Raw genomic sequence first — 27730 nt, 5'->3', positions numbered from 1 at the left:
AATCAACAGTATAAGCATTTTCAAACAATGCACATTTCCCACAAATACAACTGAAATGTGCTAGTCTAAGGATATTTGGACAAAAGCCAAAAGTCTGTAGTTAAACCAGTATTCTCTTAAGGGTGGGACACGACCCCTGGCAGGAGCGTTGGGAGAAAAGACCATTTAAGCATATTCTTAGCAACCTAATTTTAATTCTTACTTACACGAATGAAATGTACAGGCACAACTAAGGGAAGTATTACATAGGAGCTCATGACTGTAAAGAACACTAATGCACATTGGTTTTGTAGGACTGACACATAAAGAGACCAAAGTTTTGGTTCTGGAGGATATGGAGGCAAGGTAATTTAGCAATAACTCCACTTTACTGATGAGAGTGCCACAGACTCATAAAACTTTTAAAGTAGATAGGATTTGGGATTGTTCCATCTTAATCCCGCCCTTTGAAGTAATGCAATTATTTTGGACATAAAACCCTATTCTTAGGGATTTGGAAATACACAACTGTACTCATCCATAAGATTTTAAAACTGAGAATTTGTAAGCAGTGTGGTTCAATTCCAGGAACAATGAATTATTTGCTTGCCAAAATGCCATGTTCTAGCCTTAAAGAATCTTTCACCATTCCCCCAACAGTATTTTTAATACCTCACATGAAACTTGTTTTTGCAGGAGATGAAGTAAAAAACCAACTTTCTTTAAAATGATACAGGCATCTCTTCCCAAAGTTACCATCTGTGTGAGCTACATAACGTAAAAAGACTCAGGCAATGAGAAGCTAGGACTTTAAATGTGATAGGCATCCACTCAGTAGCGATGCAAGGTGCCTTTGGCATTAAGTTAAATATCATGAGGGACATAAGAAGAACAACAACATACCAAGAAGCACCACATTTCTTCCATATACAGCCACGTTATACAATCCCCTCATCAAAAGCGAAGGGCAGATTGCTATAGTCTCAGAACAGACTGGTATAATGACTGTATCAGACTTTTTTAATCTGGCTGGGAAAAAAACCCAAACCAGCAAAAATGGAGGGACCGTTACGTCAAACACAATGACTAAAAATACTTTTTGGTTAGAAGTAAAAGTTCTTGTACATTGACCACGCTACTAAAATAAATTACCTTTCCCTATAAATCTGCCCCTAGGAAGCAATCAAGTATTCCTCCCTTTCTTCCTTTCACAAAGGTAATGCACAAGCTGCACAAGCTGGCTTCCTGCAGAGTTAGAAACAAGCCTCGGTTATGCTGCCCTTCCTTCTGACCACGTTAAAGGTATGGGCTTTGGTTCCTTCACTGCCACGCATTGGTACTCCCACCTTCCCAAGACAAGCATGCAAACAGACATTCTTACTGCTGAACTATGCGCTTTTTGCAAATAAATTTCTTCTTAGAGCCTCCATCTAGTCCTGGTCCACAGAGAAGATGAAAATTATTCCCACAGCTTAAGCAGTAATACAATCAGCAGTGAGGATTAGAAGGTCCAGTGCTTACTATGTACTGATGATCCACATGGATGAACTTGAGAGACACAGGCAGATACATTTGGTGGCTGCAGATTTAAAGCTTCAGCTGCCAGGGAATTTATACACTCCTGGTTACCCTCTATGGAGTACAGCCATCATATTTGCAGCCAAAAAACCTCCATTTGGAATGCGTCAGAAATATATACAAAGCTGCACAAACACTTCTGGTCCACCTGAAGGATACTTGGAAGAAATAGTAGTCAAATATTCCAACTATACTGGTCCCTGTCTGCAAGCGAACTGGAGCTTCCCCATTTACAGCCATTTAAGTAGGAAAAGCTCCACCAAATGATGATCAATGCCAGGAATTGGAATACAACACGATAAAACCATCCAAAACACAGCTTTCTGAGGAGACATTCTTGAGAATGTTTCTGAGGACTGCCAGTCTTGAAGACAGTTTACCTGAGAATTCACCTGATCATCAAGGCTGACTTTATTCTCCTAGAGTTTTGATTTTCACGCTCTGCAAATCCATGTATTTTGTCCCTAATTGTGCTATTCAACCATCTTGTTACACAGAATAGCTTCTGCCATCAAGATTGTTGAGGCTTTTCACAATAAAAAAAAGGATGAAGAGGGGGCAGAACACATTCAAATATTCCTGTGTGCTCATCCTTCTTCAGCACTTGGATTTGAAAAGCATTAAGTATTGCCAAATCTTACTGTTGGAAAAAATCAAGGAAATGTGTGTCTTTTAAGTATATCTGTACTGGCAAACTCTTTAGGCATTCTGTGCTATCAAGTCCTATGAGGTTTTTAACTACTAAAAAAGGGAACCTAAATACAATTTTTTAAATAGACATTTAATGTTTGCAATCGTATTGAAACTCCAGTCTGACTGCATTCAGTTTCCACTAATAAAAGTCACACCCTATGGATATCACACTTTATAATACACTTGAACAAGTAAAACGGTTTAAGAGATGCATTCTTCCTACGTATTTCAGGTTAAGTGCTTTTGAAAGTAGGCCAAAGCAAAGGTTACACGTTCTAGCCGTACACTACACGGCTAGTTCATAACTGCCATTTTCATACTAATTAATATACTACTTGACATGAATTGTGGTATCTGCTAAAACACTCGCACAACCTGTATCACAACCTGCTTGGGCTTTAAATTATTTTGTTGGTGCCATTTGCTTAACTACTATTTAAGGTCTTGCAATATTTTAATTCTAAATCTTTTTCATGAAGGATTGCTCTTACCCAGTTCCTAGAACCTTGGAGCACTTTTTGTTCTTGTATTTTTGGTTAAAATTGGATTATCCAATTAAAAAAAACTATGGCGAAGAAAATCTACATCTTGATAACATGTAATTTTTCAGTCACAGCAGCTTTCTTTTAAATGATAAATTCCCATACTCACTAATAAACAATAATAGGAAATCACACCTTGGGAAAAATAACAGGAACCCTAAAACCAAATGCCTGATGTACAAATGCAGGCTTGGCATACGGGTCTGCTCTCTCACCACCTACTCTGACAAGAGGGAGGAATGGTACAAACTGCATTTAGCCTCAGGAAAAAATACCACTGCTGCTGTGCTGCTCTACAGAAATTCCTCCGGTTTCCACACAAGCAGCACCAATAAGATCCAGACTCATTCCACGCTAAGTCCTTACAAGTGAAAGGAACCTGAAGAGAGGGTATCCTGAACTGTAATTTCACCTACCTCACTAAAATTGCCAGAAATAAGAAAATAATTTTAGAATCCTATATCAAACACATGAGCTGTTCAAGTGAAAAAAAAATGAGCACAGACATATTTTCTTCCATAGCATTTCTATTGCAGTAACACCTAAAAGGTCAAGCTAGGCTAGGTGCCAGTATGCAAGAGGCTGTAAGTGATTATCACCATGGCATATTTTATAGCGTCCAGTCATAGACCAGCACGTCCTGTGGTGTTGCACATACACATAAGGAGGACGGTGACAATCGCAAAGCCTTAAGACCCAAAAAAGATTCTCCGTCTCACTTTCCTTCTCACCTAATTCTCTGTGAAATGCCTTAGACATGAAGCACTGACCATTAACAAACAGCAAATACACAAGCACCTTTTGCACTGTATTTTGAATAGAAGAATCATCTTGTGATTTCTCCCTGCTCAGAGAGTCGGGAAACAGAGACTCATTTCCTGCTTTATCCATACCCTATATCGACAACTCTGAGGAAGTCATCTAATACCTCTTGTGCCTTAGCCTCTCATCTGTAAAATGGGATACCAGAATTTCCTTTCTTCCAGTTGTCTGTGAAATGATTTCAGATAGCAAAGCACTCAGAGCAAGGACTTCCATTTACACTGTGTACATAGAGACACCACACACTCAGCATCATCAGATGCTGATTTCAGGTCATGTCCTTTGGTAATACTCATAGTAACTAGTAAGTTTTACAACAAATCCATAGTTTAAACTTTTCCTCTCTTTAAAACGGGAGTGCTTTGTTTTTACATACAGATTTAATGAATTTTTTTAGTCTGCACCTCAGATAATAAAACTTTTCCAAACTGTCCAAGTTAAGTAATAAATCTTGACCTATTAAGGCTTATTCTTCAGCTTTGCGGGAACGCCAAACAGAAAAAATCCCATACACCTAAATAACTAACTTGATGCAGAGTTGATATACAGAAGCTAAGGCTTGACTGTAACAGAAAATAGACACACGGTTTTCCACATTATAATTTGTGGATTATTTGCTTGAGTTGTTTTGGTCAGTAATAAGGCGTGAGGTTAAGTTATCATAATAGTATAATCAGGGTAACTGGTAACAAGTGCTAATATAAATTTGACAAGAACGACTTGAAACCTAAATTATAATCTACCGAGGCTTAGGGAAGAAAACCTTACAATATGTAAAACATTTAAGGATGAACAAAGGTCACACTTACAGTGGCAATACGCTGAGCTTTCCACAAGGTGATGTGCAAGACACTGAATTACAATCTAGCAGAAATGGTGTCAAGTCAGGTAAAATAATCATCTGCTCTGGTTTTAGTGACAGGGTATATTAACGTTTCTCTTGATTTTTAAGTAAATAGTTAGCCTTGTGTCATAATTTTACCATGATGGGGCAGAAACCAATCAAGCAAATACAGCAAGTATTTTCTGAACCCTACTTAATCGCTGCCTAATCTGATGATCTTCAGTACTCCAGCCCAGATCCTCTGAGGCATGAGACACACCAAATTCACTGCTTACCTGTGTTCTGTAAAATAATGGATAAAAAGCTTCAGAACCGATTTCTCCGTTTACAAATACACCTGTGTCACATCAAGGTATACGCACTCCCAGAAGGAAAGCAATCATACCAGACTTTCATTATTTCCTTTTGAACACTACCATGAATTCCTTTTTCCTTCCACCTCTAACAGTCACAGCATAAAATAAAATATAATTAATTAGGTGAAAGAGCAAGGACTCAAATGAAAATTGTCAATCAGATCTAGTGTTCACATGGCCACTACATGGTACTGCTTTCTTCTCATATGCTCTTCCCACATAATTTTCCTCAAAATAACACCAGATAAGATGGTTTGCACCAAAAAAGTTAAACTGACACCCATCTTTCAATAAATGAATTTTAATGTCTCATACAGTATCTGTAAAAAAAAAACAAAAAAAAACCAAAAAAAACCCCACCAAACAACACTTCTGCCTCTGCTACACATCTTTTAAAGGAAATACACAATTGGTTCCAAACTTTTATAGCCACATATTAATGCACAACAGTATGAAAATGGAATATTTCAGGATGTTAATACATGCTGAAGATATAAATGTAAAACTTCCCCCCCCCCCAGTTATAATGTCCCCTAGACAAACATAGCCATTTAAAATGTATAATTATTTGAAATGCTTTAAATACTTTAAAATGTAGAGCTGTTCAAATACTACTTAAGAGATTAAAAATATACAGAAACTTCAATCTGACTGCTTGAAGTTCCCATTAATAAAGCTACAATCCATGCATCTCACACTTTGTAATACATTTGAAAAGGAGACAACTTGAAGGAATCCATTAAGCTGGAAGAATCTAATCATCACATAGGAGTTCACACTCTTAAAAACACAACCAATTACAAATACAAAGGTCTGAGACTTTGAAGCAGTCTGGCCACCGTGCAGTAACTCACCCAACTGCTGTTCACTTGGCACGTATAGATATTTACCTGAAAATACATTATTACTATTCCTTCTGCTGTGAAAAGGTTAAGGGATCAATACTGAAATACAGAAAGTATGAGACATTAATAATATAAGTAGTATCTTTACATAAAATACTACAAAGCAAAAAGAAATATTTGAAAATGATTATACTCTTCTTAAATAGAATACTTCTACTACGTTGATATTCACAGTGATTTTTCTGAAATCAGACACTTTCACCCTAGACCATAAGATTGAACCGATTTGAAATGGAAATATTTCCTGTCCACTCACTGCCAGTTTCTGTTCCCAGAGTGATATAACAGATGACATCCAGTACAATAAATTCTTTTATTAACCATAAATTTGAGACTGCTTTAGGGATTTGAAGTGTTCAGTTTCATGCTGAAAAAATGTAATGTTATCCACAGACCATCAGCATGTGTAACAAAAACAGAGCCACAGGTTATGTGACTTTGATCAAATTATGAAAAAAAATCCTTTTGAATTTAAAAATACTTGAAAAAGCATTTACAATAATTTTTTAACCTCTTATTTTTAAAGAGCCACGCACACCAACTGATCTTTTTCTGCAGGAAACAATCACTTCTAACAAAGAAGTCTCTATACAGAAAGTCAATGCCACGAACAAGTTTCCTTCTAGCAGTCATCTTATTTAAGAAGCCAGAACTGCAACATAGGTTTTAAGAGCTTAAGCATTTAAATACACAGACTAAAAAGTTAAATTGAACATGTATTTCTCTCAAACTTTTCTTGACTTCCTTTTATCAAACTTAAACTGAATATATAAACAGCTAATCCTAAAACATTGAACAGGAAGATAAATACAATACAGAATCTAAAACCCTTTCAGTTTAAACCTTCATCTCTATTAAAATAAAATTACATTATTGTAGTAAATCAAGAAGTAGATCCAAAGACCAGCAAGTTTCACTTCCAATATAAATGATAACTTACAACAGGAATACTACTTGGATATGATTGTAAAGTATAAACATGGATACAATTATTTTCTCCGTTGCAACAAAACCTAACCATGTTGGGGGGAGAGGGGAGAAATCACACCTATAACTACCAATCAACTTTCCACATACAAGCATGCAAATAAACTACTGGAGTTTACACATTGCTAACTTCTGCGGTTGAATGGAATATAATAAACATATACACCAAATGTATATGGCTACACCGAACAACAGTCATCCATATCGACCAGCCTTGCTAGATGATACCGGGCGTTATTCTATCCCTTATTTTGTGGCTTTGATTCCTACATTTACTGCCAGAATGTAACAAAAAGAAAGTTCTGTCCTTGCAGCTCATTCTTTAGTGAGCTGAATGTCCCATTTTCAAACCTCTGCATGACATTTCACAGCTAGTGGTCCTTACTGAAAGAGAAGCCCAAAAGTGAATTGCATGATTAGTGAATTACTCTTACAAATGCAACTATATGGAGAAACCTAAGCTATCCCAACTCGCATTATTCCTAACTAATGAATAAAAGATAAAGGGTTTATTTCCATTGATGTTCTGAAGAAGCATGGAATAATAACTTTTCACCTGTTAAGGGTGAGGCTGAGTTAGGTGTTTGTTTTGTCTTTTCGATCCTTATTTTAACTTTTTTTGTGGTTAACCTATTACTCCTGTCAGAAGGTAAACGAAGGTAAAGATAATTATTACACACCACCAACATAATTTGCTGAAAAAAATGTAAACAATAAAGCAAAGTTGTAACTATTTTGGAATAGATCATGTTACTGATTCTTTGAAAAGTATCTTAGCTAAAAATTTTGTATTATACAACAGAAAAAGCAAAACATTAGATATTCTTTTATAACAAAAGCATCGGGCTATACATCTGGCCCTTTCTTCTTTCGTTAAGGCTGTTAACGCATGCCTTGTGAAGCGGTATCAGGAGGCCTCAGATAAAGTTCTGACGCAGTAAATAAAATCAAAGCTCTTTATAATGGGGAATAATCCTTAACTGTACTCTAACTACACAAATTTGCTCAAAGATACCGTACTAATAGGAGATGTTGTCTTCAGAGCAAGATAAGAAATAGAGAGAGTTATATAAGAGCTAGTAGGTCATTCTGTAATTTTAGTGGTAATCTGCCCAAATTCCATTCACAAACCATAGGCTGTATAGAGAAGTCCCCCCCCTCGGGTTACAAATGAATACGCTACTCCTCATTTCCTGGCAGGAAGGGCTGTATAGCGTTACCGTGCGCTCTGTATTCCACCACAGAGTTGGCTGCATTTCAACAGACGTTGAAGGGATTTCTGAAACATTATCATCTTCTTGCTTGAGAAAAATTCACTGTTTAAAAAATGTTCACATGAAAGTCTTGTATAATTTAGACTTTAAAGTTTCATATACGCTCAGTACACTAACCTCAAACTCTCCTGACGAGATACTTTTTTAAAGGTATCTAAATTAACACACCTCAAGGGCGGGAATTTTAGAAGTATCTGAATAGTTACATGGAACATTGACTTAACCACAAAATTAGCTCAGGGATTTCCTGACTCCCCTGTCCAGTCCTTGGCTCTTCCTTCACGCTGTAGTTCACCCCTTCTGAACATATACTTAACATAACTGCATGGGGACCTCATTTTATCCATGTCACTGAAACGGTCCCAGTTGTGAAAAGAAAAAGAACAAAAAATAAGTAGGGATACTTTCAATTCAAACAGTTTTAATAACGTGATTTACAATGCAGCTCACAAACAGGTGCATGAAAACAGGTGGGGAGGAAAGGGCAAACAGCAACCCCGAAGTGGGAGGAAGCAGATGGGAATGAGAATTTCACCAACCAGCTTCGCTGCTGAGTCAATATAAAATGTAACTACACCCTAGGCCACAAAAGAGAACAAATCCCATTGAAAGTTAATAGGAGTTAGGGCACTCCATTCTTTTTCAGAATCCCACTCCAAGCTTCTAAGGATCTGCTCACACTTACAGGGTGAAGCTTAAATCACCCATTTATACCCCGTATCTCAGACTTCAAGGGGAAGCCCAGCACAAGCTTGAAAACTTTGCTAAAAAGGTTTGTGATTCAGCAACGCCCCCTTCCCACACCGTATTTAAAGCTCATCCCGACAGAGCAGTCTTTATGCGCAGAGTAAATTGCACAACTTACCGGTTCCAACTTCCATCCTCATTTTGGAAATACTGCCTATAATTAGGGGCAAGCCCAGACAGGGAGATAACATTGATCCCACAGAAAGTGGAAAAATATGAAGCAGTGCCCGCAGGCTTTACAAGGGCTTTGAGACAAGATACAGACTGGCACCTGAATAGCTCAGACGGGAAAGGGATGGAATTCTTCATTGTCTGAGCAGCTGTACCCAAAGTTACTCTGGTACATTAAGAAAAAAAAAAAAAAAAAAAGAAACCTATCCCTAAGGGCCTGTTTCTACAGGAAGTTATTACTACGTGATAAACTAAGATGTAACTTCACAGTGCACTACCTACTCTGCGACAACACACTACACAGGTTGCTCAGGACACACCTACGCGACACTGAGATTGAAGATAGCTATTCTCAAGAAAGCCTAAGCATCAGAAATTGCCATGCAAGCAAGCTGCTCTGCTCCAGGTCAGCTGTGAACACAAGTACGATGCCCCACTAACGCAGCCGTCCTGCTCCTGGTATTCAGCCCGCTGGCTCCGAGTCAGTTCGGCTGTTGGCAGCACTGCCCTGTGCTGAGAAGATGCACCCCAAAACTCTCACGTGGGACGTCACTGTGGAAGCGAACTGCATTCGGAACTTGCGCCCTAGTTCAGCGGGCAGTAATATTGCCGTACACACAAAGAAGGAGCCAGGTAAGAGGCTTGTTTCTCACGTGCGCAAAGCGGCCAGCTTTGGCACTGAAGTCAGTCCTAGCTGTTTAGTGCCAGGTCATCACAAAGCATCAAGCTACTTGAGGTATAAAAGACAAAATCCCATCAAAACAGAAGTCAAAGTTTTGCCACCGATTTTAACAGGTAGGGTTTTAGCTCTTTAAACAAAACAAAAAACCCAACAAACAACAGAAACAAAAGCAGTCAACCCTTAGTATTCTATGTTTAAAAGGAAAACAGATTGGGGTGTTGCTTTCACAAGTAGACGACAAATAGAGGCCTGCATATAGTTTAAATGATTGTCTAAAATAAAAAGATAATGTGACTATTAAAAGTCTCTAAAGTTGTGGTGTTTTATGCTTTCTGATTCCAGGCCAGTGTCACACCTGGAATACATATGTTTAACTGAGCAGCTGATAGCTTCTAGTTTTAACAATTTAGAAGATTTACTGTTTGGACCTAAACATTCTCATATTATGCCTTCCCACTAGCTAAACTAAATTCACACATAATTTTAACCTGCGTTATTTAAAAAAAAGAAAAAATCATTTTCTTTTAGCCTGTAAAATTCAAATTATAAAAAGGGGACTTCTACAAATCAGATTTACTCTTTGGAACTTTATATGTAAATAGACAAAACCGAGCTTCACTATCGATATGCAAGCACAAAAAAAATTTCCTTTCATGAATCCCAGAATCTAACCCAATAGCTTGTTTTAATCTTGGAGTTCTACAACTGTAAAAGAAAATATTAGAAACATATTTATATATTTTTAATGTTATAAATACAAAACTCAAGAAGATTAGTTTATTTTATAAAGGTAGGGTGTATTTTAAGTGACAATATCATGAGTTTGGAATTCCCATGGAGGACTAAAATCCTCCATTTGAAAATACAAAGCAAAATTAATTAAAAAACACAGTTTGAGTGAAAAGTATTCTTGCAAAGAAAGGATCACCTTGAATGTGTTTGATGCTGAGGAGATGCCATAACTTTTCTTCACACAAAAGCAGTCATCAACAGAGCACAACCAGATGTTACGTTTTCTTTTCTTAGTTTCTGTAAACCTCTGTGACCTCCCTCAAATTAAAAAAGGGAATAGCATTTTTAAAGCCACAGGAGCTATCATTAGTGAAGCATTCTAAGGATTTTCATTAATTCATAGCCAGCCAACCAGGAATTTTCCCACAGCCGTATACAAAAAAAGTCAGAGAAGTCACTGATTGCTTGGTTGGATTTGAATGTAGTCAGAAGTAAGATCAGAAATATCTAGTCCCTCCCACTGGTATGAGAGCGAAGAACCTAAGGAAGGTCAGAAATTAAAATCCAAGTCTGCCCACCAACCACGAGGAAAATCCAGCATTGTCACATTATGGTGGGTATAGAAATGGTTATTACAGAGTTTTGTGAGGTAAGAGAATTGTATAGATAGATCAATAGAAATCAATTATTTGGAAACCTTTAAGCACAGAACGTGCAGTTCCAAGCAGAACTGCATGCCTATCATCTCCTCCACATAGCAGCCTCAAGACTTAGATGGATGTTGTCTAATAGCCACCGTTTATAGCAACTTATGACCCGATACACTCATTTAGTTGGAGCCCTTTGAACTCTGCATGCTCCTCATTTGTCTGTTGTAGTTTCTGTCAACCCAGGGTTCCAGCACAGGAACTTGTACTTTCAGTGTTAGATCATCAGAATACACAGGTTACAGAAAACAGAAGAACGCATTTCAACAGCGCTTCCCTTGAAGACATTACAATGACCTCTGCATTACTGTGACACGTTGTGCTCTGCACAGCGTTTGTAAAGGAAAAGGAAAAGGCCAGGTACAGACTCAAAGACTGCTGGCTTGCAGCTGCCAACGAGAAGGTGCATCTGTCAACACAGAGGTCATCATTTCACAGCCACCCCTGTGCACTCTCAGATCCCCACGTCATACAAATTTGATTCAGATCAGTCATGGACACACGACTAATTCTGCTGAATTAACCAGAACATACATTTCAGAGTTTATGTTTTCAGGACTGCAAGAAGAGCTACGACATCTGATCTAGCATGCAATCTCCCAAACCTACCTCTCACATTTATTTGGGCACATTAGAATAAGCAGCATAGTGATGTGCCCCAAAACCAGGTTTACTGTCTTGCTGAATAACAGCCCAAGACCAGATCCATAAGAGTAAGAAAAATAAAGGGTGCTTATGCACCTACAGCTTTAAACTTAAGAGGCAACATGAAGAAAGATCATAACATGCATTTAACAGATTGCTATGACATATATTCCATATGTTCAATATCCATTTATGTAATACTGATAGATTTTGACACTTTATTGAAAATGTTGCTCACCTGTCTTGTAGCCACCAGCAATGTGTTTCTCATGCAGTAGGTGAGCTATCAGTTTTTTTCTTCCTACCTGCCCTAGAAGTGCACGGCCCTCTCCCAAAAGGTCTTGATGGCTATTCAGAGGTACAGTGTCCTACCAGTGAGATCAAAGAGCAAGGATTCTTTGGTCATCTAAAAGAAAGCAATCCTTACCCCTTACATTCTGCATCATGCACACCTGCAGGCTGATACTTAAATTACTCTTGTACTCCTTATTTCATCTCCGCATAAACCTATTCAAAAGGTTTTGCTAGCCACGATTCCAGCCCTAATTATTGATAACATCCTAGAAAAGGATTTCATACTTAACTCTTTTAACCTGGTCATTATAGATTAAGGAACTCATCTAGCATCAGTAATGGATTGTTTAACTCAAGTTGAAGGAGGAACAGAGGAGTTTAGAATCATAGGAACCATAGGATAGTTTGGGTAGGAAGGGACCTTTAAAGGTCATCTAGTCCAACCCCCCTGCAGTAAGCAGAGACATCTTCAACTAGATCAGGAAACTACTGTACTAGATAGCGCTGGCAGGAGCAGACAACTACTCTTCTAAGCCCATAGAAGGAATTCCTCCACCTGTTTGAAGACATTCGTCACCTACTGCCTAAAGAGCCTACCAAGGAATGGAGGGGGCTTAAAAAGTACAGAAACAGCCAGTATGTGTCCTCTACTAGAATCTAACAGAGCATTTTGAGTTTCAAGTGTGTGGAAAATCCTCATCAACAGCCAAGAGATGAGGAAAAATGTGGGTGACCATTGAACAGGATACCAAATTAGGATGCAGACACTTCATAGCCACAGAATTAGCTTCCTTTTGCTATCCCCTTGCTACCTAAATGATGCACCAAGAACAGAGTACCAAGAGACAGTGTTCTGGCATACCCATGGGACTTTTGCACCACTGTCAGCACAAGGAATAATAAAACAGGATGTCTGGAACAATTCTTCAAAGCCAATAGTGATAGAACACTGGAACAGCCTTCAAGTGAGACAGAATTCTGAAGAATACAATATATCCTGAAACATGTGCTGATGCTTGCTAAATCTCTCATCCAAGCTTTAACTATTTTTAATAATCAGTTCAAACTTTGAGAGAACAAATCCCTACCTGCACGTTTAATTTCCTTCACGCTCTTGGAATCCATCCATACAGTGGTGAGAGGTGACAGGAGGACTAGAACAATGATGAGACTTGTACATGTGGCTTCATGTACTATTGCTTATATTACCTTTTAAAATGTTGCCATTAATATGTCTGGATCCGCTTCTGTGAGGCTTCCTCAGTGGGTTCCTGCAGTTTGTGGGTTTGCTTTTGTTGTTGGGGGTTTTTGTTTTTAAAAAAACAAACCTCTGAAATTTGTTCTTAGAACATCCTCTAGTTGACCTGTCCAGGTGACTTGTTCTAGAACTTATTCCAGAATCATCAGCTGTGCCTCATCTTGTTCTGTTTTTACTGTGACGGGCTCCTCTGGGCTGTTTCCATCTCTTCTGCCTCCAACTCTGCTGTGTTTGGAAGTCTAAAGACTGCACCTTGGCCAGGGATGAGGATTTAGTCAACCTGCACAGGTATGACTGATAGTTCCTGCTGGACCTGCAGCTGCTCTAACTTGCCTTGTCATAAATGTTTCACTTGTTAGTGCTCTTTCTACTAGATGGGCTCTAGCTTAACTGACTTCCAACAATTTCTCTGAGGTACTGTCAAATCACAGTGAATTTCTTTCCTCAGAACCATGTTCTTCATTGCAGTCACACCGTAAATTAACCAGAAGCCCACTGCTATTCTTCAGTCAAGAAACAGTCCATTTGGGCAATATCTCCTCGGGGTATCTGACTGATACAGCCAGACAGAACAGGCCCCATGAACGGAAGGGTTAACGCACCAGGTATCAGCTAGCCTTCTGAGCGGCGGCGGCAAACAAAGCAATTTGTAAGACAGAGAGCTTGGCAAGCAGAGCCCCACTGAAAGCTGGTGTCACTAGAAGACTTTGCAAAAACTGAAACCCTGACACAGAGTCACAGAGGCATCTTCACTGTGAAGCAGGTTACTCCAAGCCCTTTTCAAAAGCAAAACTCGGGCCCTTACCTATACACATGGCCAGCCAAGAAAGTCTGTGTTCAAAGTGTTTTTAAGCCAGATGTAAAAACGTTGCTGACAGGCTAAAACCAAAAACAGTTCAGAACCTGCAGTTAGATTTATGAACTTTAGAAAATACAACATTAAGAATTTAGTATTTATTAGAAATAGGTTTACTGACAGTTTTCTGAGTTTTGGTGGCAAATGAGAAGTAATTTGTAAGACAGAACACTTGATGTACATAGACCCAGAGAAAACTGGACATCCACTGCAGTTTATTAAGAAGCATTCTTAACTGTACTTTCCTCTGCTCCTTAACATTTATTGTTATGCAGTTTGACTCACTTCCAAAAATTACACCTGCTTGTTTTATACCAGTACACCCATTTGATAAGGGACATCTCTGATCCACTGAGGTCACCAATACTTTTTTATAAATCCAAAAATTATGTCTTAGATATTATCTTGAAAGTACAATTTATTAATTAAAATAGGTTTAAGCATATTAAAATACACATTTACACCCTGGCTTGGCTGGCAGAATTTTGGATAATCAAAGTGATAATATATATGTTTCTGTTAAATAAATATTTCAGTACAACTACAGAAATGAGTCTATCCATTACTGGCATAAGCCTGTATTCGCTACTTCAGATAGTATATATCTGGTTAAAGTCTCAGAGAAAATCATGTAGAAGCTTTGGGTGTCAAGATGGGTGACTCCTACTGAGAAGAGTTGGAAAAGACAAGTAGCTGGACAATGTAACAATTGTAAAATACTATATGCATAAAAGGATAAATCCTTTTTGAAGTTTGCACTTAAATTTTGATCCTTAAATAAAGTCTCCCATTACCATAATCTAAAATTAAGTGCTTAGTATGTACTGATCTAGCCATAGTTCCTTATTTTAAGTTACTATAACTTGCACTTCCGTAAAATAATTTTCATAATTAATATAGGGAGAAGGATATAACAAATAAACATCCATGTATTTGATAGAACTTCGATGTATTTTTCTAGGTGTGATGTATTTAATGCATAACGTTCATTTTTAAACGTAAAAACAACACATGGTATAGAAACATCAGCATTAACCTAAAGTTTCAGAAAAAAAAAGTATTTCAAACACACTTCATTATACTGGTAGCAGTACATATAAAAACAAAGCAATATACTTTAAGAATAAAAAATATTTTTACTTTTGAAAATTAAAAATGGTATTCAAGCTTAACAGTTCTCTGGTAATACTTCACACTCCTCTTATCTTGTTTGCTTCTAAAAAACATGCTAAATCTATGGGTAAAATTCAGCCTTTGAGCAGAATTAAGCAGGCAAGTTCACATCAAAGCTTTGTTTCATCATCTTCAGTCTGATCTGTTGGAAAAGGCAGCTGGCCCTTATTAAACACCCTTTAAATGTTGCAGTTTTAATTAAGTACCATCCATGTTATATTAGCATTACCAAATAATTAACTAAAGAAAAGCTAGTATCGTCTAATCATGACTGCTTAACATCGTTCCACCAGCAGACTATAAAGTATTAATCTATTAAAGCAGAATTTGTTCTTAAATAAGTGTCTCAAGATTTTGAATTAACAAGTCTGATAAAGTAGTTACTACACGTCTGCTTATGCAAAAGCAGACTTTGGGGGGAAGTAAGGCAGGGAGCAGAGTTCGACATCTAGACTAAGGGACATGATCGAGAGAGAAAATTAATCAAGTCTGTAACGCTCCTAAGAGACCAGCTGCAGAATCTTGTTAGGTCAACAGCTTATGAATTAGCATCATATTCAAATTTCCTAATTTCACACCAACATACAAGGAGATATACATTTTTCTTGTTAATACTTAATAGTTGCAATCACATAAGCAGGCTTCTGTTTCCGTAATTTTGTTCTCTAGGTTGTGTGTTTGAATGCTCATTCTGGAAACACAGCATTTAAAGTGTATAGCCTCATAGTTCCTGAAGAAACATTAATCTGCTTATTTAAACATTAACATACTTAGGCCACTTTGTGCATTTTTAAATTAACTTAAATAGGCAGACTGTCACCAACACTTTTTGACACTAGAGTAAAAATGGGGTCACATTCTCTGGTATGTTACTTGATAAATGAAACTTAAAAGAAAAAAAAACCACCACAAAAAACAAACTGGAGTGATCTTGAAGCCAAATTCTAAACTAAACAAAAGTAACACAGATGCCTACCTGCATGACTGACCATGCTTGCAAAGCCTTGCACTCAACATGTTGCATTATATCTAATCAGAGAAATGCACTAAGCTTTAAATGACACATCTAATCAATTCTAAAATGCTATCACATTGTTCTGTACGCCAGTGGAGAGAAATCTATTGATTCTAAAAATTCAGAAAAAAATGGAGGATACAGAACTCGTGGCATCTGGTCTGCAGAGCTTCCAACCAACTCTGGAACTGTCTATAGATTAAAGAACCCCCTGATGGTAAACATTAACACCATGCTTCATCTCAGGTCTGTCTTCTGTCCAATGCCCTTAAAAATTTTTAAATACTCTGCAAGAGAAAATCTGATTTTTTAACTGTTGGAAAATAATAAGAAATAAAGGGAGGGATTTAAACTCCAGTAAATTATTTCTTATCATTTTACAAGGCATTATTCCTCTTAAATAAAGTTCCCAAAACATATATTTAGCTGGGAAAATCATTTCAGTATGACGTAGCTCTGTGCTTACAAAAATCCTAGCTGTAGAGAAGAATGAGTGTGTGTTGGGAGGGATGCTTGAGGAGATAAACGTAGGGACATAGCAGCATGAGCCTAAAGAATAATGAGACAGGCAGAGCTCCTGGTAGTACAACGGTAGGAAATGGGGATCTTCAGAGTCTCTGCTATGAAAAAGAAAAGGAAATAGAAAACTCCTTAAATAAAGAGCACAGAAGATGACACAGGGAGAGTTTCAAGGGAGGACGCCCGGGAACAGAGACCCCTAGTATGTCTGATAAGCTTTGCTTACCAGAGCAAAGGAAGGTACAACTCTCTGCTAACAAGGCAGGGGGGAGAGGTTTGCTAAAATGCTGTATTATTTATTGTTTCTCATCATACAGTCACATTAAATTTAAGCTTTACACAGCACATGGTTCAGTGCCAGGAACTTCAGAGGAATTAAACACATGAAGAAAATTACTCATGTGTGTAGTCCCATTAGAATCTACAAAACAACTTGAGAGTAAAGTTGCTCATGTGTTTAACACTGAATAAATGAATCTGAAATATATTCAAATCATCATCAGAGCCCAAGTCTGACCTCATGGCTTGTTTATACCATGAAAAAAATTCAGAGACTACTTTTCCAGAATAGCTCCCCATGTGGACATACTTATTCTAGATTAAAAGAGGCCCTTCCCCGATTTTTTTTTTTTCTGGATAAAGGTATGCATGTGCTGTAGTAAGACCATCCATATGGAAAGACCATCCATACAGAACACTACTTTGAGATACTATTCTGCTTTAATGAAACGTTCTACCTCAAACTGAAATAACATTAACTGTAGGAATACGTTAAAATTTCTGTTAAACATCAATGAAAGAAAAAATCCTATCATCAATGAAAGAAAATCCTATTTCATCAATGAAAGAAAATCCTAGACTTCACAAAGTCAATCCAAATTCTAAAATCCTGGATCCATTAACATCACTGTTGCTAAGAATTATCAGTGATTTCAAGTTACTCGTCCTGGTATTAACCGCTTTCCTGCTGCGGACATATGTTGAGCTTGCAAGACAAATGCCAAAGTATTACTAGAGAGGGTGATTAATACAGGCATGTATTTTGCGATGGAAGTTATAAAAAAAAAAAAAAAGACACATCTAAAGACTTTAGTTTTGAAAACATTAGCTATTAAGAATACTTTCAGGAGCTACGAATCTAAACATCAAATACTTCCTCATCGCATTCTTTTAACCATACTCCTGTAATATGCTCTCATCAGGTCAAGCTTTTACTGCCACAAAATACTGAGGAAACTTAAAACTGTATTTTGCAGAGTGAAAGGAAAATGAGCATTACTTGTATAAATGTACCAAGATGGAATGCAGATTTTCAAAAGCAACACTCAAACAATAAAAAAAAAAAAAAAAAATCATCGGGGTGGGAAGTGCACCACACATTCAGAGTTCTAGCAGAGGAAAATACCCGACGTGTGTATCTAAATGTACATACAAACACCCAGCTACCTACATTTTATTTCTCCTTAAACAACTATTAGAAGTTAACTGATATTTTTCTAGATTGTTTATTTATGCCATTGAGAATTACCTCAGTTCAACTGCCTCATTTAATGCAATCTAGACATTTTTACTTTCTCCATACAGAATGTTAAGATTTATTCATGCCCTTAACATACATTAATTAGACACTACTTATAAATAACCTGCAATAAGAATATCTATTTGAATAGGACACAATTCCTTCAGGGCTTGTGTCTTTTCAATCAGTCAGTGTCCCTGCAGTGTTTAGAGTGGCAGAGGGGAAGTGGCCTGTGGTTAAACAGAGGAAATACCAAGGAATTTTAATAGAGCAAATAGTCTCTTTACTTCCTACAGGGTACTACTTCAAAGGCAACCCTGCTCCAGAGCAGACAATGTGTTAGAGGGGCCATCAGTCATGTAAGAGTATGTCAAGTCTACTCAAAACTTACATGCAGACCAAGATAAATGCCACATAACTGAGACAATGGGCACCACCCTGCAGTCATTACTCTAATAAACGCTGCCCTGCCTGGATTACGTAGGCAATCATAAGCAAGACTGGCACTACAAAATCAGACTATGAAGTTACAACTAAACAGTCAGACAAGATACCGAATAAATTGGCGAGGGAAGTCTGAACTTGAAGCTGAAAATATAATAAAACCAGAAACTAGTACAAATATTTAATAAGCTAAAAATGTTACGTTTGTTGTGAGCAATTAAAGACAAAGGGGGTTTTATGCTAATTGGAAAGAGTGTAACTTTTACTGATCTAAAAGCCAGCCAAAATAATTATATTACAAGAATTATATTGTGGTACATTCAGGTTTAATACACACAATTAATTATGCAAGCAAAAATAAGTCCCATACCAACCGCTCTCCATGTGTCTATAAACGTCAAAATAGGCTAATCAAGCGTAACGACGTTTAACAGTGCTAATTTACTTAATGGCTGACGCAAAACTTGACAGAAACGTACACAGTGGTCCTTAGGAGCATGTGGAGTATCCTGCCTACGCCTGGTGAAACACACAATAGACATACTGAGCCAAAACGTTTTATTCCTAATTCTCAGTTAAAAAGCCCTAATAGGGGAGTCTAAACCTTCACCAGTTCCATCCAACACAAAGATTTAGGTCTTAAGCTTTATCAGGGTTTGAAGTCTGTTCTTCCACACTCTTCTTTTACACGTTTTCCAACGCTTTCGCCTTTCTCAGCGATGCCCTACCAACTTCTGAACTGCGTGTTGCAGTAACGTTCTCAAAGGATCTGATCTGAAACCAAGGAGATCCTTAGTGACAGCCTAACAAAAAGGAAAAGCAATGAAAGTCAGTTGGGTTCCCTCCGGTGTTCCTGGATCACCACGCTTCAACTACATTTGTAACTAGACATCAGGAGAAAGGAAGAAAAAAACCCAACAAAACAAAGCACACGGCTCCGAAGTTGTTTAAAAATATGACAAAAGGAAAAGCAATCGAGAGAAGTCTGGCAGCCAAACACGCCAGAAACAGGAACAAAAGGCAAAGGCCAGTAACAAAATGTTTATCACCTTCCCCCCGCCAGCCCCCGGCACCCTGCGTGCAGCGATCAGGCCGAGGCTCCGAGCCCCGGCCGCGGACCGTGACCGCCACAAAGCCCCGGCCACCGCCTCCAGCCCGCTCGCCGCGCAGGCCGGCCGGAGAAGGGCAGCGCCGGCGGCGAGACCCGCCGAGTGCCTCCCTCCGCCCGCCGAGAAACCCGTGAACATCCCTTTCCCGGGAACCGCCACCCTCCCTCCCGGCCGCAAACTGACTGCCAGCTGCAGAGCCCGGAGCAGCTCTGGCAGTCGCAGCAGGCGCTTCTCCCCTCCGCGGCAGCCCGCTCCCGCCTCGCACACCCGGGGCAGCGTCCGTCCCACCTGCGCCGCTCCCACGGCCGCTCGCCCGCGGGACAGCGCCCGAGAAAGCTGGAAAACTCTCAGCGTCTCCCCTCAAACGCCGCACTTCGCGGAGAGCCCCGCGCCACGAACACGCCTGCCGGCGAGGGGAACCGAGCAGCAGCGCTTCGCTCTACTCACCCTCCCTCCGCAAGCATCGCCCGCTGACCCCCTCCTGCCGCCGGCTCCTCCAGCGGCCCCGGCGAGCCGGTGACCGCCGAAACAGGCGACGAGCGCGAAGAGGAAGGAGCCCAGCTTCAGCCCCGCTGCCATGGTCCGCAGCAAGCACAGCAGCGCCCGGCGAGCGGAGCAGCCCAGCGGCACCGCGGGCGGAGGGCTGCCGCTGTGTGCATGCGCGCCGCCGGCCGGGGGCGGGGGGCTCCTCCTCGGCCGGGCCCGGGCGCTGGGCTCGGCCCCGCCGCCACAGCGGGGGGGGGGGAAGGACACGGGGGGCGCAGGAGCTCGGCGGCCTTGGCCAGCCGGGACGGTGGAGATTCGCAGGGCACCCTCCTGCCGCCTGCTCCACGCGTGCACCTTCCCCGGGGAGCACCGGACACGCGGGGCCTCCCCGCCCCGCAGGGACAACAGCGGGTCCGTGCTGCTTCCCTGAGGAATAACGGGCTTGAGCTGGTACCTGCTCGGCTTTCCCCAGCCTCAGGTGGTGCGGTACCACGTTGCTGATCCATTTACTAGGCTGTGGCGCTGGATGCTGTTCAGTGACCCGTGGAGGTTAGCTTCTTTTCCCCCCCAAGCAGGAAAGCATAGGTGCCGCTTACGGACAGGACCGATCCTTGTGAAGTACAAGTTAGCAATACGAACTTAGCAGTTACCTGTAGCAGTACAAACTGCACCGTCTTTGCAAGATCAGGGCCACAGGCCAAAAATCCATCACAGATCTTTAACAATTAAAGAGTAATGCATGAAATAGCAAGAAAGACAAGCTGGAGGAATACACTGTCATGGAATTTCAGATGCAGAAAATGCAACAGAAGTTGTATGTAGCAATAAACATTTCAGCTTTTTCAAGTGGAGTCTCTACAGTCCATTTTGGTATTACATGCTTTGACCAAAACCTTTTTCTTTAAAAGAAAATAAATCACATCTCTAATAAATTTCAAATGCAAGCTGCTCTGATATATCAGTGAATTGTATCAATTACAAACCCTTTACGTGAAATTCCCAAAATCATGTAAGAGACGTAGAAGCCCAAGGCTCCTCCGAAGCACAGAACAACAGTAGAATTGAGCTTAGACAGGACCTCAGGGGGTCGTGAGGTCTAACTGTCTGCTCAAAGTAGTCCCAATCTAAAACTGACATTGTTTTAGATCGGGTAGCTCAGGGCCTCGTCATACATCACTTTTACACATCACTCCAATTATTTTTGAAAATTTTGATTTTAGTACATTCTGTTTCTATGGTTAATATTGGACAAAAACATAACCCTAATGGAAGAGACAAACCCATCAGTATTATAAAAGACATCACGGTTTGGATTAAAATAGCATGCAAAAACACCACTAAGCCGCTCAGTTGAAAGAAAACAGGATCGGTTTTCCTTTAAACTAGTACTGGTTTTACACCTACCATAGGGTTTTCCATCCTTTGTGACTATTAGCAAAAATAACACAATAAACCTCTTTTAAACTGCTTGTTTCAGTTGATGAATCACAGTTCTTGTGCTCACAGCTACCTTTGAAAACAGGTCTGTGACTTCAGGATGGTCACAGCCCTTCATCGTGACATGAACAGAAATGACATTCTTGCCATTAAACATTTTTTAGCACAAACTGGAGCTCGGGCCATGGTTCTTTTAAGGCTCTGGGAACAAATGATGCTTACTTTTGATCTCCATTTCCCCTGCGGGCTGGAATTCTGAAAAAGGGAATATTAAGATTACTCACTCTATAGGTGGAATGCCACTGATTTTATGACGAGATATTTTCTAAGGTCAAGTATATCACAGACCAGAATTACAGTTTAGCACGTGTTTTTTCACTGTACTCCATAGAATTCTGTCCGGGTATTCTTGCTTTACTTTCTCCTTGTGTTACTCAGAAGTGACCAAACAGGCTTGAAAACTACATAAGCCTTTTTTTCTTTTTTTTAATCAAGTCAGGCTGTATAAAAACTGTAAATAACTAGTCCTTTTATGTTTTAATGCATTACAAAGGAGATAAAGCAACACAATATCATGGCTAAAGAAAGCAAGATGTACAATTTATTTACAGGCCAATAACATCTCTGCTGCCCATAATCAGCTATGACAAGCAATGACTCCCTGTTGACATCTCCATTGATCTGCAAACAGATCTCCTTCGAAACTATGGGGAAATCTCTTCGGCAGTTTCTGTTAACAGAGTTCTAGGCTGATGGAGAAGGTGGAATTTTTAAGTGAGAACTAAGAGGAAAGTTAGCATTATCTGGGCTATTGATGGATTAGCCTACAATGATTTTAATATAAACAAAGATATAGAATGAACAGTGACATCTCCTCGGTGGCAGAATAACTGAAGAACTCTCAACTACCACTGCTTACGCTGGCAGTACCCAGAAAGCAGCAAAATGATTGGTCTTATTTACTAAGACCTAAAACTTATTAGCACAAAGCAAAGGTGCCATCTGACAAAATCAGCATGGATTCCCCCTTCCCAATAGTTCAGCTTAAGCTCGTAACAAAATGACACATCTGAAAAAAAAAATTATCTCCGTAATGCCACTATGTCCAACTTACCAACATGAATGAACTGACTGAATACAGAAGTATTTCATTGCTTTGTATGCATTTAGAATTACTTCCACTGAAATCTTTTGTGGGAGAGGGTAGGGGAGAGGTGGGAATCAAGTGACAGCAGTTAACATTTTTAGCTAGATTCTCCAAAATGCTGCTAGCTAACATAAGGGCAAAGTGGCTGTAGGGACTCTGCTTTTCTGTAGGCTCTTTTGTCCTTTTACAACAGTCTCTTGTTTCCAAATAGTATAGAACGCATAATATCCAAAAGTCATGGGTATCAATATCATGCATTTTACAGCTGGTTTTGGTTGCCACTCCACCTTCTTGCTTAAAGCTAAAACACTTTTTTTTCCCCCCCTTCCCCTTTCTGAGCAGCTGTTCCCAGATGGAGGGGACAGTGAGATCTCAGCACTTCCTATAAAAACATGAAAACTCATGTAGTAAAAAGTTCTGATAATATGGTTAAAAATTCCCTACCTAATTTTTCTATCGCTCAGCAAAAATTCCTTCTTAGACTTAGAAGTTGTATGCTCCATCCATACTTTGTATTTCTAGCACTGAAATCTCCCCCAGGAGAGACTGGCCTTGACTGCAAAAGGAGTTATGAAAACAGCTCACTTTTGGGCCAGAAAGCATGCATCATGCTTGTAGAAGTATTCAGCTGAGTCAGACAATCACGACTATTGCAACATCACACTTCTGCTACAGATAAACACCACCCACTGTTAGAAAATAAGGCTGAGCTACGGTGGACCAAGCAGACAGTATGCTAAAAGATGAGCGGCATCTCAGAAACCTCTTGCAGGTCTGGAATCACAAAGTATCATCTCACTCTCCATAAAAGCACAAATCAGATGCCAGAACAGAAAATCCACAATGCAAGGGTCTTCTGGAACTTCATCTGGCAGATACTAGAAGGCAAAAAACCAGATCTTTTGATAATAACCACTTACACTAAAGCGTCCCACTTCCATGGGGATGGTCTACCTATGGAATGAACATCTAGCATAAAGAGGAGGTAGATCTTCCAGTATCAAACCTTAAGAACAAAATTAGAAAGAATGAATTAAATTGATGTGGAGACTCTCAGCAAGAGCATGAACATTCCCACCAGTGTCAAGGGTCCTAAAAATTGAATCTTCCATATTATAACATGCCATAGTTTCAGAAGATCTGGCTCAGCTCAAGTGAAAGATTATCAACTGATAAGACAGTGACCCCAGGCCATAACACTGAATTGAAATTTGAATCAAATCTATCAATTGTTATGAATACTTATCTTCTTCAAGGCAACTTTTAAATCACTAGGCCTTGAGAAATGTGCCAAGAAGTCATGAAAAACACCGAGTTCTGAAAGGAAAATCTGTATTACTATTTCCATTTTGTAGATAGGGAAACTTAAGCACGGAGTCATAAAGATGCCTGCTTTTATGTCTTGCACACATGCTCAAGGCTAAACCAATAATTAGATTTGGAGTCAGGAAAGGCTCTGCCCCCTAGTAAGACAGGAAGAGACCCCTGGGTGTAGTGTTTTTTGGTTTTAATTCGCTTCTTTCTATAGACACACACTCTACTTCCTAAGGTCATCCAGACATTACCAGTGGGTGCTTAAAATAGCGTGGGCCATGGAGCCCAGATCCAGCCTCCAAAACAATTCCATCCAGCTGGCTGCTTGTATCTTGCGAGTGGCAAAGAGCACAGCATGCTGTCCTGGCAGCCAACGGCCTCCCGCTGTGTCCAAACATTTACTGGCACTTCTAGATTAGCGGCTGCTGTGTCCAGATGGGACTTGAAAGTGGAATTAAATGCATGAATTCTGCTTTGACACTAGCAGCCACCACTTCTATATCCAGATGCTTTGCAACAAGTCCTTGAAATTGAGCATCCAGTCCTTAATGCTGAATAAGCTACACCTTACAGAATCCCTTGAAGCGTACAGGCAGTAACATTTCTCTCCCTGCTCACTTTTTAAGTCACACTGTCATGTTTGAGCTTTTTTCTTAAAAATCTCAAGTCTATCTTCAGGTATTTGGGGGCATTTTGAGGCTTGTAGAGTTCAGAGAGCAGGGAGTGAATGGTCTTGTGACCTTTCTGGATGACTTAATGTCTTCTACAGGAAATTGCACTTAATGACCAAGGAAGTTTCAGTCCTATATTCCTAAAGGCTCAAGTTAGCATCAGATGTAAGTTATGGTGAAAAGGAGCTGACTGAAATAAACCGAACAGTCATTATATGAAAATTACCTCTGATCACCGTCAAAGTAACAATTTATCAGTGATCCATGGATGCAGATCTTCATATAATATTACCATTCCCCAGACCTCACAGTTCTCTGTATTGTATACAGGCCAACTCATTCTGCTGGCAGAGAACGTTTGCAGTCAAATGTCAACTCTCTGTATTTCTATTTAGTTTTTCATCTGTTTATTTGTATGAATATAATAAAGGAACAGACAGCTCAGTTCTCTGAGATGATTCAACTTACTGATGTGCCACCAAATACACTCCTCCCTGCTCCAAAAGCACGCTGAATTGACTGTGCGGCCACATGTCATTTCTGGGAAGAGGGCGCAGGGCAGGACCGCATCTTTCAGCAGCGGTCTTCTGTTACACTGGATTAGGCGTAATATGAAACTGCACTTTTAGAGAAAAGTAGATTTGTGATGCAAAGAAAATTAAAAATTGCATGGAAGAGTCATTTTTCAATAGAAATTCTGTTGAACTAGAAATATTCCAAACCAACAACCATAACCCCAAAGTTATGTATGTTTTATTCTTTAGCAATAATTGAATAATTATTGTTTGATTTTAAAATAATATTTTTCTGCAATATAGGCGTTTCATCTCAATCAACTATTAAAAATGCAAATCGAGATCCCCACAGTGCAGTTTGCATAAATGCTAGAAATGTTAATAAAGTAACGTTTTTCCAGAAGTTTCTCCGTTTCACTTCTAACCTCAACCCTTTCTGATTACAGCACAATACTTTCCCTGCAGACAGCTTGTCATTTTCCTTCTGCAGGGAAACACGGGGGACACACACACAACCCTAACGTGACTTAACAGTCTATTCTGAAATTCAACAGCATCCTGTGGCAATGTCTGCAAAATTAATCCTAGCACACTAAGGGACCCCTCACTGAGCATAACCTGCCTTAAACCCTTTCCCATTTAACTGAAGGAGACCTATTTGCTCAAGCACTTCAGCGTGACATCATTTGTTATTTGAGGCCAAAAGCTAAGGGTAATTAAGGCTAAAGAAAATGTTTTGAAGATTTTTGCAATTAAAATGCATAGAGACACTAGTAACAGATACCGCTTCAGAACAATAGGAACATGGCCGGAAAAATTTAAAAAATCTTACCGTTGTGTACCCATTATGGAAGAACATTGCAAAGCACTTTGTCAATAGCACCTCATTCTACTCCCGCTAAGGGAAATACACAAATAAAATACGAAGGCTGGAAGCATATGGGAATTGCAGTCTTTGTTTATATGATTGATACGTAACAGTATTTCAGAGAAGGATTTTGAAACATTTTATAGCAAATTTACAGAAGAGTCCACAGCAATTCTACAAGGCCGGGGGGGAGCGGAGAGGAAGGGCCCTGTTAGGAATGACAGTTGTTGCTGGCAGCCCTACCTCTCAGACAAACAAGCTCAAGGTGCATTTTATCTACAGTCTGGTACATTCTTTTAAAACAAAAATTTGAAGCAGTTGGGTATCAGGATTGAGTTAGCTGCTTATTTTTGGAAAGAGTAAGATAAATATGCAGATAATAACAGACTGATCAAACACAATGAACAAAATTTGTTAATACTTACGTAGAAAGTTAAGGCATGTTAATGTGATAAGTTACAACAGATAATTATTATTTGTTTCTAATTAGATTGTAACAGTAACAATCACTGAAAACACCACTCCTACTAAATTGTAATTTGTGATAAAACTTATTGCCCAGGACCATATGTTTACAGAGGAAAGAAGGGAAAGATTGGATCAGTTTTCTCATTTAAACAACAATGTCTACAAGAAAAGGAGGTTTTCCACGTCACTTATGTACGTTTCACAAAAACATCTAGCCACAGCCAACTACATTGTACGGGCAATGCTGATGCCTCATTAGAATGCTTCCCTATGACTTCCTTTCTCTGTCAAAATAAATTAGAGCCATTTGCAATTATATTGTCAGATAGCCACATCCTGCAGCATAGAATAAAATGCTGTTCCAACTCTGAAATGAGAATTACATTTCACTGTATGCTTCATATCCAAATATCTACCTGGTAACTTAGAAATATTTGAATCAAGAAAGAAAATAAAGTGGATACCATCACATTTTTTAATATTTTACCCTGACTGAACATTTGGAAACGCAAGACAAACTGTTAAGAAATGCACGTTATGTAAAGAGCACAAAGGCACTTCTTACCCTTCTAATGTGATAAAATAATGATAAATGAAAAGTCTGGTGGTAATAAGTGTTTCTGTATGGCAAACCTTTGCGTTGTCAACACTGTATTTATTACCACAGAAGAATTATATTAGTAGATATGATACCAGAAGTCATTCTAAGTTTTACACTCTAAGGAGTTTTTTTTAGAATTACTCGCCACTGTCAAATGCTTTCTGGAATGTAAAAAGATTCTGCTACTATAAATTGACTATGTTGGGCAGTCTTATAAACATGTACTCATGAAAGCAGCCTAAATCAATTTGGAGGCAAGATTTTAAAAGGCTGGCTGCCCAAAACTGAATTCTTAAGGTAATAGCTAATTATTAATAAATGTTCAGACTATCAAAAATATTAAGCACCCACCAGTTTTCACCAGGTTCAGTT

At 39.2% G+C, this 27730-nt stretch overlaps 1 protein-coding gene across 3 annotated transcripts in view; it reads right to left on the bottom strand.

Moving 5' to 3' along the window:
- IL17RD (interleukin 17 receptor D) overlaps positions 1–20981 on the bottom strand; it is a 51736-nt gene extending 30755 nt beyond the window's left edge. The window contains exon 1 of one of the 3 annotated variants that reach the window (XM_075513899.1): positions 20792–20981. Coding sequence is in view for 1 of the 3 variants with exons in the window: in XM_075513898.1 (XP_075370013.1) it covers positions 20299–20430 (132 nt within the window). In the remaining 2 variants the exon portion in view is untranslated. Of the gene's footprint in view, positions 1–20139; positions 20231–20298; positions 20522–20791 lie in introns of those variants that run through there. The other 2 variants (XM_075513898.1, XM_075513900.1) reach the window with 2 other exon arrangements.
- Between the last annotated feature and the right edge of the window lie 6749 nt (positions 20982–27730).

Source organism: Mycteria americana, chromosome 11, assembly GCF_035582795.1.
Source record: "Mycteria americana isolate JAX WOST 10 ecotype Jacksonville Zoo and Gardens chromosome 11, USCA_MyAme_1.0, whole genome shotgun sequence".
NCBI classification, from domain to species: domain Eukaryota; kingdom Metazoa; phylum Chordata; class Aves; order Ciconiiformes; family Ciconiidae; genus Mycteria; species Mycteria americana.
Note: the sequence above shows the minus strand (reverse complement) of the source record. Positions and strands in the feature narration are given on the sequence as shown.